This window comes from Osmerus eperlanus, chromosome 9, assembly GCF_963692335.1.
Source record: "Osmerus eperlanus chromosome 9, fOsmEpe2.1, whole genome shotgun sequence".
Lineage (NCBI taxonomy): Eukaryota > Metazoa > Chordata > Actinopteri > Osmeriformes > Osmeridae > Osmerus > Osmerus eperlanus.
The window spans coordinates 3,059,234-3,071,965 of NC_085026.1; the positions used below are offsets into that span (position 1 = coordinate 3,059,234).

Here is a 12,732-nt window from a genome sequence, read left to right on the forward strand (position 1 = left end):
CTGAGTCCTTCTTCCTTTGTATTTCATTTACATTTGTTGGGGGCGTGGCCGACAGGAGTTCTGCCAGCAGCTGCAGTCCAAGCAAAGCACCCTGACCAGGATGACAGAGAGCGTGAGCAGGCTGAGCGGGGGTCAGGACTCCCCGGAGCACACGGAGATTGGCCGACTCAGCCACTCTTGGCTGGAGCTGTGTCACCAGGCCAACAAGCTGCTGGACCAGAGACAGGAGGATGTGCGGAGGACTAAAGAGTACCAGGATTGCATCACGGCTATAGAGGCCCTGTTTGAACACGTGTCCAAGGAGTGGGACAATATGGCTAGGTGAGGTTCTCCAAAACATGTGATTAAAAGCAGTGTATTTGTGGGTATATGGTTTATTGTGGTCATATTACATATTGGGTTTTGCAGTCACAGTACAGACATGTTGTTATGGTAATGTGCGTGATGTATTTATACAGTTGCCTAGTTATCTAAGAATGTCATGAAGGCCATGCATTGTTTGCGTTGGTTTATATGTTCATGTGTTGGTTTCTCCCCAGAACGGATGCTGAAAGTACCTCGGAACACCTGAAAGCCCTCAGGAAGCTGGCCGTGACTCTGGAGGACGAGCGAGGCACCCTGGAGGACCTGAAAGACCAGAGACAGAAGGTCATCCATCATCTGAACCTGGACGACAAGGAGCTGGTCAAAGAGCAGATCAGCCACTTTGAGCAGCGCTGGACCCAGCTGCAGAGCCTCATCAAGAGGAAGATCCAGGATTCTGTGGTGACCCTGGAGGATATGGGCCAGGTGGAGGCCCGCCTGAGGGAGGCCTGCGAGTGGGTGGAGGAGCAGCAGCCGGCCCTGTCCGAGGCCATGAAGATGAGCCCCCCTCCGGAGCTGGCTCAGAGCTTCCTGTTCGACCACCTGAGCATCTGCAGCGAGCTGGAGGCCAAGCAGCTGCTGCTGGCCCAGGCCACGGCTGACGCCGACCGCGTGCTGGCCCACCTGGGGCTGAACGAGCGCCAGCGGCTCCAAAGGCTCATCTCTGACACCCAGGCCGAGGTGGAGTCCCTGAGTGTGAAGGTGGCCCAGCGGCGGAAGCACCTCAGCAAGGCGTTCACGGAGCGCACGCAGTTCCTCGTGGCAGTCGGCCAGTCCATTGCCTGGGTCCAGCAGAATGAGAAGAAGGTCCAGGCGGAGGAGTACATTGCCCTGATGCCCGACGACCTGGCGAAGCAGGTGAGGACCTGCAGGAACATCCAGAGCAGCCTGAAGGCCTACCAGAGCGAGCTGACCTCCCTGTGGTCCCAGGGCCGCGACCTGATGAGGGACGCCACCGCGGACGAGAAGGTTGAGTTGCTCTCCAAGCTCCAGGAGCTGCAGTGCATCTTTGAGAAGGCTCTGCAGAGGTGCGGCCAGAGGCTGCAGGAGCTGGAGAAGGTGCTCGTCTCTAGAAAGTACTTCAAGGCCGACCTGGAGAAGACATGTCAATGGCTGAAGCAAGCGGATATCGTGACCTTCCCTGAGATCAATTTAATGAACGGAGACGCAGAGTTGAACGTGCAGCTAGCGAAGTACCAGCAGATAATAGAGCAGGCAATGGAGTACGAGAATCTTCTTCTCACAGTCCAGAGGGCAGGCCAGGAGATCCTGCCAACCCTGAACGAAGTGGACCACTGCTACCTGGATGAGAAGCTCAATGTTCTCCCTCAGCAGTACAACAGCATACTGGCCCTGGCCAAAGAGAAACAAGACAAGATCCAGCAGGCCATTCTGGCACGCAAGGAGTACGCCTCTTTCATAGACGTGACCCACAAGGCCCTGAAAGAGCTGGAGGATCATTTCCACTCCCTGGGGAACCAGCCTGTTGGCCTGCAGACAGAGGAGGTGGTCAGCTTGCAGCACGACTACAAAACGCTCCAGGGGGATTTGAGCAACCTCGGCCAGGCTGTCAGCGAGCTGAACCAGAAGAAGGAAGGCTTCCGTAGCACCGGCCAGCCCTGGAGGCCCGAGGAGATGACCCAGCTGGTGAGCCTTTACAACGGCCTGAAGAGGCTCATCGAGCAGAAAGTGGAGCACCTGGAGGACACCCTGGAGTCCTTCGAGGACCACAAGGCCATGGCCAAGCAGGTGGACTCTGAGCTGAAGGCCACCAAGGAGCAGCTGGTCAAAGTGAATGCCGAGACCCAGTCGGCCGAGGAGAGGCTGAAGAACTACCACGCCCTGGCCGGGAGCCTCCAGAGCGCCAACTCCCACCTGTCCAGGCTGATGGAGCAGATGGACAGCCTGGTTCCTCATGTGGAGCAGGCGGCCCACGAGGCCTCCAGGGACCAGGTGGTCCTCTGGCAGGACGAGCTGCTTTCCCTGCAGTCGGCGGTGGGAGAGCTGATCGAGGAGTGCGAGAACCGCTTTGTCCAGAGCAAGGACTTTGAGACGGAAGTGAAGAGGACCCTGGACTGGCTGCAGCAGGTCAGGGACGAGCTCGGCTGCGCGGTGATCGTGGACGTGAGGGTGGAGAAGGTCCAGGAGGAGATCAGGAAGCAGCAGATCATGCAGGAGGAGATCCAGTCCAGACTGAGGATCGTGGCCGCCCTCAGCAGCAGGGAGAAGCAGAAGTACACCAGTGCCAATGAGCTCGTCCCCGCCCATGTTGACCTCAGCCTGGAGGAGATGGCCAAGCTGCAGGCGGACGTCCAACAAGCTCTGAGCTCCAAACAGGTGAGATCCTCTCACAAAAACATTCAATATATTGACGAACTATACTAGATTATACTATAAGTAAACATTCCAAACACTTTTTTAATAAAAAAAAATATTTTTCTCAAAGTAAAAAAAAAAAAAAAATATATATATATATATACACATACCTCGCCACCTATCTCCACCCGTCTCTCCAGATCACCCTAGAGGAAGCCCTGTCGCTGTGCCAGAAGTACCACTTCAGGATGCAGTCCGCCTGCGAGTGGCTGGAGGACGCCGTGGCCTTCCTGCAGCAGGCCAGCCTGGGGGTGGACGTGGAGAACTACGAGGAGTGCCTCCGCCAGCAGGACGACATCATGGCCACCGAGCAGGAGTTCCTGGCCCACCTGAGGGAGCTGGAAGCCCTGCCGCCCCAGCTGGATAGCCTGGTGAACCCCACGGCCAGGCAGCAGATCCGCCTCAGCGTGGAGTCGGCCCAGCAGAGGGGCGTGGAGGTCCGCGACCAGCTGCAGTGTCACCATGACGTCCTGCACAGGTAGGACCATGCTGGAGAGAGAGACGGAAGAAGGAGAGAGACATAGTGGGGACAGCTTTATTAAAAACATTACTCTACAAACGTAGTTGTGAAGGTTAAGTTCAGACTGTGGTAGTCTCCTGCATTGTTAAAACATTACTGCCATTCTCATGTAATTATGAGACTTTACTTTGTGATAACGTATTATTCCATTCAATTCGCTGCATGTTGTTAAGTTAACAGGGGCTTTGCACAAAAAAAATGTTGTGTTAGAGTTAGCTATATAGCCAAGTTACATCTGCAGTCCCTGGGCAGGAAGATAATAAATACAATACATACAATTCAAACAATAAAAAACTGTTGGTTCCAGGTCACGATCATTGCCTATGTTGACTGGTTTGTGTTGAGCCATGTTCTCAGTGTTGTGTCTTCCTCAGCTGTGTGGCCCAGTGGCAGTCCTACCAGGACGCCAGGCAGACCGTCATAGAGCTGATGAACGAGGCGGAGAAGAAGCTGACAGAGTTCTCCACCGCTAAAGCCGCCACCAACCAGGAAGCAGAGGACAGGCTGCGCACTCACAGGGTACTCAATGGCCCCAATGCAGCATGTTTCTGGTCGAACTTCTGTTGATAAAGACGTGGACGTTTATAATCGTCACAGTTTTGGTTCATTACTCCTGGAGTACTCCCTCCCCCCTCTTACAGTGTCAAGTTTCACTAATCTAATAGCCTGTCGTAATGCTTTGTGTAATAAATAACATAACACTTTGGGTAACTAGTTAAAATTTCTCTCACGCAATCCATGCTTAACCGTAAACCAGAGTCAGACACAAGCCAATTGGACTGTAGGTACAGTAATTCTCATTCCCTGCTAATCCCCCCCCAGTCCCTGGTCTCCATGGTGAACAGCTTCCAGGAGAAGCTGACGGAGCTGGAGGAGCAGGCGTCCCAGCTGGAGCTGGTGGGGAGCGACGCCAGCAAGGCCACCATCAGCCGCTCCATGACCACGGTGTGGCAGCGCTGGACCCGGCTGCGCAGCGTGGCGCGCGGCCAGGAGAGGGTGCTGGAGGACACGGCGCAGGAGTGGAGGACCTTCCGAGAGAAGGTACACAGGAAGCGGGAACACACTCAAAATGTCTAGACTCATTTAACCCACAAGAAATAGCACGCAGTACCATACAATGTAGCACAAGAATAAACCCTTCAAATATCCAAACACTAAAATAAAGACTGGAATAAGTAAACATACGCTAGACTTTGCATGTATAGTTTCTCACATAGGTTTTCAATAGAAATTCAGCGGTTTGGTAAACACTGCATGTTCCCCTCTCTGCCTGCGCCAGATGGTGAAGCTGGGCTCGGTCTCGGACGAGCTCCGGAGCCGCGTCCCGGACTGTGCGGTGGAGAAGGCGTCCAAGGCGGCGCTGCAGGCGGTCCTGGAGCAGCACGAGGCACTGAGCCAGGATGCGGAGCGCGAGCTGTCCTCCCTCACCTTGCTGAGGCAGTACACCGTCAGCCTGTTGAGGGATGTGGAGGCGCCCTCGCCCGCCGCCGACCAGGACGAGCTGCCCAGCCTGCAGGAGATCAGGGCTCTGCATGACCAACTTGAGAGGTACTGTACACAGCCTAGGCCACGCAGGTCCTCCTGGAGAAATTCAACAAACATTAGCAATAATGACACCTTAGTTTGAAAGTAAATAAGCACCCAAAAGGTGCTTATGTTTATGTTGTGTTCTCACCTTATAAAGTTTATGTCGTGGAAATTTTGGAATACAGTTATAATGTGTGTGTTTCATATATGAGGAATGTGTTTTAACGGAAGTCTAAAGTTGATTAAGAGTCAACTCCATTTGGTAGAGATGCCATTTGCAGTTTATGACACCTGGGAGGAAGAGACAGTTGGTCTGGAGACAATGTGGATTCAACTGTATTGTTATTGTGATCTGCTGCTCTGACCCTTCCTGTAGACTTGTTTGAAGTGGCCCACACAAAGGACAGTTGACCATTTGACTGCTGAACTCCTGTGGTTTTACTATCTACTGGTTTGGGGAGAGAGGCCACATTAAAGAACCGTGGGAACTTGATATGAAGTCACTGTCACTGAGCAGTGCGGACCAATCACAGAGTTCAGAGGAACCATTTGATCTAAAGTTTATATAATGTAGGGTTTTGGGGTTGTTCTGTATCACTCTGGCGAACGACCTGTGGCTAGCACCTCCTTCGTTATGACTGATCACAAAGTACTTTGTTAAATCATGATCTGTATAAGCAAAATAAATTGTAATAAACCCACATCTCTTGACTACTCAGATCTACACAGTGCCGCTTGAATTTCCACCATTACAGTTTACCAGAAATAAAATGTTAAATCAAGTTAAGTGTTGCAGTCTTCTGACACTGTAAATCTGTATGTGAAATCTGTTGACTGTGTTCACAATTTCATGCGAAACATACCTGTTTGTTCCTGTGTCGCCTCCACAGCGTCCTGGTCCAGTCCCGGACCAGACGCTCGCAGGCCGCCCAGGAGCTGAGGGACAGGGAGGGGGTGGAGAAGGACCTGAGCGCGGTGAAGGCCTGGATCCAGGAGACCAGGGAGCTGCTCCTCAACCCCACCCCAGACATTGACTCCCTGTTGCAGGAACTGGAGGTGATTAGCCAGCCCTGCCAAAACAGCGATAACCACATGCAAATAACCAATAACCTCCATGTTTACATACATTGATACTCATGAAGCTTGTGGCTCAACAACATGTTGATGTTGTTGAATGGAAGAGGAATATGGAGGCATAATAGTAGTCTATAACAGTAATCTATTATACAAAAGTACCTTCTTTTTTTTTTTACACGATTTTTACACAATTCTTTTTACACAATGTTTTACACTCTTTTTACACGATTCATTTAGTATGATAACATACTGTAATATACAATCATACAATAGAATATACAGTCTACATTAATAGTCTGTGTTGTTTACAGGTTGTGCACGGCGACGTGATCCACTATCGTCAGAATGTCGACAAGATTGCCGAGCAGCAGCAGAGCAAGTACCTAGACCTGTTCACCATCCTGCCCTCGGAGATCTCCATGCAGCTGGCCGAGGTCTCCCTGGCTCTGGGCGCCATCGAGGACCAGGTAGGCTGCCTCTCTGGGACCACGCCAACACTCACACGATTAATTTAGTGAACATTTAGCTAACAAAGTACATAGAATCTTGAATGTGAAGTAAGGATTTTAAAATATGATTGCAAGTTGATGTGTGTGTGCACATGCCTAAGGTTCTATCCAAAGAGAGAGAGATTCAGAAGACCAGAGATATAAAGGAGGACTTCAGCTCTAGGATCCATGACGTCTCAGAGAAACTTAAGGGCATTTCCAGCCAGCTCCAAGAAAAAGCTACCGATGTTGATCATGCCAGAGACGAGACCAAGGTGGGTTGGAACTGATAGGGGACAAGCAGTTATTTTCTGTCTCCCGTCTGTTGAGCTTTGTCAGGTTATAAAACAATTACTTTCAGCATTTCAATTCCCTCAGCAGACCCTTTTATCCACAGCGTTGCTGAAATGCTTCTAAACGCTTCTAACCTCCTCCTCAGAGTCTGTGTTCGGACCTGGACAGCTGTGGTCGGACCCTCTCAGAACTGGACAGTGCCGTTGAGGAGTTTGGCCGAAGGAATCCCTTTCTGGCTAAGCAGCTGAGTGACGCCATCTCCAAGCTGCGTGACATCCATCACCACACTGCCAGGCTAGCGGAGTGCCGTACCAGCTGGCTCAAAAAGGTCATAATCTAACATCAGCAATGTTAATGACCGTCAGAATCTAACATCAGCAATGTTAATGACCGTCAGAATCTAACATCAGAAGGGTTAATGACCGTCAGAATCTAACATCAGAAAAGTTAATGACTGTCAGAATCTAACATCAGAAACGTTCATGACCGTCAGAAACTAACATAAGAAATGTTAATGACCGTCAGAATCTAACATCAGAAAAGTTAATGACCGTCAGAATCTAACATCAGAAATGTTAATGACCGTCAGAATCTAACATCAGAAATGTCAGAAAATACAGATGACCGTGTTGTTGACAGACTTGTCATCCTTACAATGAGGCTTATAGCCCTAAAGCTTACTCTCTGGTGGACTGTTGGTGTTGCCATTGTGATGATACAAAAGGTGCTATTTATACTGCATCACCCGTGAATCACATTGTATAGTTGGTTGTTAGTGCTGTTTTGCTGGTCTGTGGTCCCACGCCTCCTTCCTTATCTCTGCTCTGCAGGCTGGGGCCCATTTAGACGAGTACAATGAGATGCTGGAGTTCATCGTAAGGTGGTCAGAGAAGGCCAGGAGCCTGGCCAGAGCCAACATCATCTGGAACTCCTCAGCTCACCTGCAGGAACAGATACGGATGTACCAGGTGGGTAGGACCTCCAACCAGACAGGGTGCTAGGAAGTTAAATACCCTCAATTTAAGATACAGTGCCTGGTGTCCTGCTGTAAGACTGTTCTGCTGTAAGATTGTTGTTCTGCTGTAAAGCTGTTGTCCCCCTGTGAGACTGACATCCTCTAAGACTGTTTTGCTTTAAGACTGTTCTGCTGTAAGACTATTCTGCTGTAAGACAGTTGTCCTGTAAGACTGTTCTGCTGTAAGACAGTTCTGCTGTAAGACAGTTGTCCTGTAAGACTGTTCTGCTGTAAGACTGTTCTGCTGTAAGACAGTTGTCCTGTAAGACTGTTCTGCTGTAAGACTTTTCTGCTGTAAGACTGTTCTGCTGTAAGACAGTTCTGCTGTAAGACACTTCTGCTGTAAGACAGTTTTCCTGTAAGACAGTTCTGCTGTAAGACTGTTCTGCTGTAAGACTGTTCTGCTGTAAGACAGTTCTGCTGTAAGACTGTTCTGCTCTAAGACTGTTCTGCTGTAAGACAGTTGTTCCCCTGTGAGACTTGAAGTCCTGCTGTGAGACTGTTGTCCTGCCGTAAGCAGCTGTCTCCCTCCTGTCCTGCAGTCTGTGCTGAGAGAGTCCCGGGAACTCCACGGAGACCTGCAGAACATGGGGGAGAAGGTGGAGCTGCTGTCGGAGGTGCTGCAGGTGGAGGCCATGAGCCAGCAGGTGTGTGACCTCAGCCGTCAGACGGAGGAGCTGCAGCAGAACGTCAGAACTCGCCTGCAGAGCCTGGAGGACGCTGCAGAGGTACAGAGGAAGCGTGATGAACACGGCTTTGATTCATCAGTTCTCAGGCTACACACATTTATTCATTCACTCTCAGACTTTTTGTATTAACTTTAGTTGTTGGTTTTACAGTTTTTCTCAATTGCTAAGACACATTTCTTGAATGTGTACTGTGTTTTCTCCAAACTCTAAACACACATCTTCATACTTACACTGTTTTGGCCAAACCCTTGGCTTTTGACCCAAAATCAAACACAGTAGTCAAAACCATATTATCTGTCATATAAACCTAACTTTGCATTCAAAATACACACAAAGCCCTCAAATAAATTCAACCTTCTGAATACCTTTTAGACACTGCTGGGAGGAATTGAAAACACTATTATAAAAAGCTTTTCAAGAACCATTGACTATAACGTGTCCCTGAATTTTAGATATGTTCCACCTCATGAGTTTGACATGATGTCATAAAACTCACAATTACTGCAATTGTCCTTCTTACAGGCTGTTTATTTTCTATTTACATTATACAGCAATTGCATTTTGAGCTATTGTTACTGTAGTGGTCACAGTATACAAATAGTAGTACTGTTAGTCAACAACACAAATGTATTGCTGTAAATTGTAATTTGGGGAACAAAGGCTAAGAAAACAAGGAAATAAACAAATAATGTTTACCTGGGTAACAGAGCTTGAGTACAGTACTGTTCATTGTGGGTCAGCATCCTATCTCTGACCAGGGTCAGGCCAGAGATTTTCCTCAACATCACAGGCAATGTTTTCTCTAGCCAAACAGCAGGGAAAATGACCCTGAATGCCTGAGCCATCCATGACAAGACTCAAGAGCAATGTCCCCACAAACTTCCTCCATGGCTTGGAGAAGGTTGTTCTGTCATAGGGATTTCTGTCATAGTGTGGCATGGATCTCATTTGAGATTGTTGTTCTTCTTCCTCTTCCTCTGCCTCTTCCTCTCCCTTGTCCACCTCCTCTCATTTGGACAAGTATTCATTTTCTTCTGATATTTGCATCCATGATTTCAAAGTACAGATGAGCTTACCTTTGTATTCATTCCAAACCCCTGATTGCTTGTTGAGTATATTTGCTTGTTAGTGCTTACACATGAATAATTGGTTGTTAAGGGTGTTTGAATTGCGCTGTTTTGGGTTTACTTATCAAATGGCAGTGTTTTCTGAATGACATAATGGTGATAATTGTGTCTTAAAGTAAGAGGTGTGTTTAGACTTTTGCAAAGAAGTGTGAATGAACCTGAGAAATGTGTCAAAAATGGTAAATTGTGTTTAAAGACTGGGGTACATGGTCTTTCTGCTGGGATTTGGCAAAATGGTTTTGTGGGGATGGCTTACACATACCATTTTTGTGTGTTAGCAATCGAGAAAAACTGTAATAATTTGATATGCCTATCAGTTAAACTACTGACCATAATATTTTGAAAAAAACATTTAAAGGAGTGCTGTTTAGATGAGTTTGTATCCTTCACCTGACATATGAATACCCTGAGAAGTCAGGTCTGATAAGTCGTCGATGTGTGCTATTTCCTCAGAGCATGGAGGCTCTGGAGTACGAGGTGAAGGCCTTGCATGTGGCTCTGGACCAGGTCCAGGCCACCCTGACCTCCCCTGAGCTGGCCAGGCAGAGCCTGAGAGAGCAGCTGGCCCAGAGACAGGTAACGTCACCATCACCTGGAAGAAACACAGTTTGCATCTGTATTGCACACATGTTGCTAGCTGTGGAGAAGGTAACATCCTGAACTTCATCCCTGTAAGATAAAATATGAAGGTATAATAATAACTCTCAATCTGGTGAGCTACCTTCTGGTAGGTTCCTGCTCAAATCTCAAATCAAATCTTAGTTATAACTAACCTGATTTAAAGCATCAACCAGTGAATTATTATGCTGGTCCAGAGCGTAAATGTCCCTCTTTGTTTCCCAGCGCCTGCTGTCAGAGATGGAGAGCTTCAAGCAGCAGGTGCAGGCGGTGCAGCTGTGCCAGAGTGCCCTGCGCATCCCAGAGGAGGTGATGCCAAACCTGGCCATCTGTCGCACGGCGCTTGGCCTGCAGCAGGAGGCCAGCCAGCTGCAGCACGTCGCCATACAGCAGTGCAACATCCTACAGGTAGGGGGCGCCCCTTTGTGTCAACACGTCATGCTGCAATTCGCTACATAAGCTCATCCGATGACGTGATTGGTTGGTTGTCTGGTGTCCAGGAAGCGGTGGTGCAGTACGAGCAGTATGAACAGGAAGTGAGGCACCTGCAGGGGCTGATTGAGGACGCCCACAGGGTCATCCAGGACCGGCCCATCCCCACCAGCAACATCCAGGAGCTGCAGGCCCAGATCCTCCACCATGAGGTGCTGTCAGCACAGAACAGTCCACCGTAGCACAAGTATAGCACAGAACAGTTAGCAAAGCACAGACATAGCACAGCTAGCATAGATGAAGATTATGAAAAAGTGAAGTCATTCTTTCCTACATTCTCTATGTGGTAGTCACATATAACTACAGTTCTTTGAAACTGAACTCATTGGCTTGGTCTTCTGGCTGTCTTGGGGGCGTTCTTTGGATCAGGAGTTGGCCCAGAAGATCAAAGGATACCAGGAGCAGATAGCCGCCCTGAACTCCAAGTGTAAGATGCTGGCTGTGAAGGCCAAACACGCCACCACGCTGCTGGCGGTGAGCGACGCCGAGGGGCTCTCCGAGGGGCTGGAGGAGACGGATGGAGAACAAACCTCCAGGAAACAATCCGGCCCCTCTGTCATGGTGAGAGCCCGCCTGTGTACTACAGCATGCTTGTTTTGTGAATAACCCCCCAAATGTGTATGTGATTTTGTACGAATGGGTTATCAATGAATATGGGTTCCTTTGCTTCTGTTTCCTGTCTAACTTGCTGTGGCATGGGTTTACCCTAACCCTGACCCATGGGTTTGTCAGATGACTGCTGGCCGCTGTCACACTCTTCTGTCCCCTGTGACTGAGGAGTCTGGGGAGGAGGGGGCCAGCAGCGAGGTCTCCTCTCCTCCCACCTGTCGCTCCCCCATGGCTAGTACTGACACTTCGCTAAGCAAGGTATGACCTTCTGGGCACTCTCCTTCCCTCCCCTGACTCTAATCTACTGACAGCATGAGTGCTATCAAATCCACATGGGCACAATAATCAAAATAAACCCTTACTTATCTTTGCGCATTGCTCCTAACATTGACATGCAAAAACAGTCTACACTCACTGCATCCTGTGGAGGTCCATTGCTCACTTGTCTCTGCCTGTTTTAGATGGGCACGGGGAGAGCCACCCTGACAAGAGCTCCCATTCAGGAGTTGTACGACCCGACGTTTGAGTCCGTGGCCAACCTAGATGACCTCCAGCGCTCCTGGGAGACCCTGAAGAATGTGGTGAGCTACCTACCTCTGTGCTCGGACCTCAAGCTGTCTCAGACGAACTACACCGTTCCTGACGCAGTGTATTTAACACGCCACGAAGGACAACTGGAAAGCTATTTATATAGCAGACTGGAATCACTGATCTGTCACACCCAGCATAAAACTATTGCCCTTAATTGTCTGCTGCGCTTACTGTATGCAGTATTTGGACGCTAAACGAACCTCATGGCGTTAATTAATACTGGTGATCGTCTCGTCCATGTCTCTCCAGATCAGTGAGAAGCAGCGGACCCTGTACGAGGCCCTGGAGAAGCAGCAGCGCTACCAGGGCTCCCTGCAGTCCATCTCCTCCCAGATGGAGAGCCTGGAGGCCAGGCTCAGCCTACCGCTGCAGGGCGACACCATCCCCCACGGCCACATGGACGACCATTGGGTGAGGCAGAAAGGCAGTGGCCTCAGAGCCTTCACGTGCTGGGTTGTCACTGATAATCAGCCTAGAACGAGTTAGGCTCTAGTGCTAGTTGGCATTCGTTGATCTTGGTCACACAATGCAGTGAGAAAAAGGAGAGGATGTTAAAACCTCCATTGATAAAAAAACGCGGGGCCCTAAAATTGACCATGGCCTTGACAAGTGATCGGCCGAGCTTCACGCTCCTGACAGTGCTTGTGTCCGCCAGGCCATGCTGGGGGACATCCACAGGCTCCAGGAGGAGATCAACAGGCTGCAGTCCAGCTTCGCAGACGAGCTGGACGCCGTGGACCCGGCTGAGGGGCTTGCCATGCAGTCCTCTCTCACAGTCCTGGCCGAGAGGATGGCCACCATCCACATGAAGGCCACAGGGAGGAGGCAGCTGCTGGAGGTAATGCTGGATTGGGGTCTGGTGGTCTCCAATCCTTCCTGTAGGTTAACACTCCAACCCTGCTGTGTCTATAAAATAGTGACAAGTAGCAACCATACTCTTCCCAAG

At 49.6% G+C, this 12,732-nt stretch overlaps 1 protein-coding gene across 4 annotated transcripts in view; it reads left to right on the plus strand.

Moving 5' to 3' along the window:
• syne1b (spectrin repeat containing, nuclear envelope 1b) overlaps positions 1-12,732 on the plus strand; it is a 91,626-nt gene that overhangs the window by 48,461 nt on the left and 30,433 nt on the right. For all 4 annotated transcript variants that reach the window (XM_062469363.1, XM_062469360.1, XM_062469361.1 and 1 more), the window contains 20 exons: positions 56-321; positions 540-2,700; positions 2,880-3,217; positions 3,634-3,778; positions 4,082-4,300; positions 4,539-4,807; positions 5,677-5,842; positions 6,175-6,330; positions 6,474-6,626; positions 6,791-6,973; positions 7,476-7,613; positions 8,203-8,388; positions 9,930-10,052; positions 10,320-10,502; positions 10,595-10,738; positions 10,956-11,147; positions 11,319-11,453; positions 11,657-11,776; positions 12,036-12,197; positions 12,442-12,624. In XM_062469363.1, the coding sequence (XP_062325347.1) occupies positions 56-321; positions 540-2,700; positions 2,880-3,217; positions 3,634-3,778; positions 4,082-4,300; positions 4,539-4,807; positions 5,677-5,842; positions 6,175-6,330; positions 6,474-6,626; positions 6,791-6,973; positions 7,476-7,613; positions 8,203-8,388; positions 9,930-10,052; positions 10,320-10,502; positions 10,595-10,738; positions 10,956-11,147; positions 11,319-11,453; positions 11,657-11,776; positions 12,036-12,197; positions 12,442-12,624 (5,622 nt within the window). The remainder of the gene's footprint in view (positions 1-55; positions 322-539; positions 2,701-2,879; positions 3,218-3,633; positions 3,779-4,081; positions 4,301-4,538; positions 4,808-5,676; positions 5,843-6,174; positions 6,331-6,473; positions 6,627-6,790; positions 6,974-7,475; positions 7,614-8,202; positions 8,389-9,929; positions 10,053-10,319; positions 10,503-10,594; positions 10,739-10,955; positions 11,148-11,318; positions 11,454-11,656; positions 11,777-12,035; positions 12,198-12,441; positions 12,625-12,732) is intronic.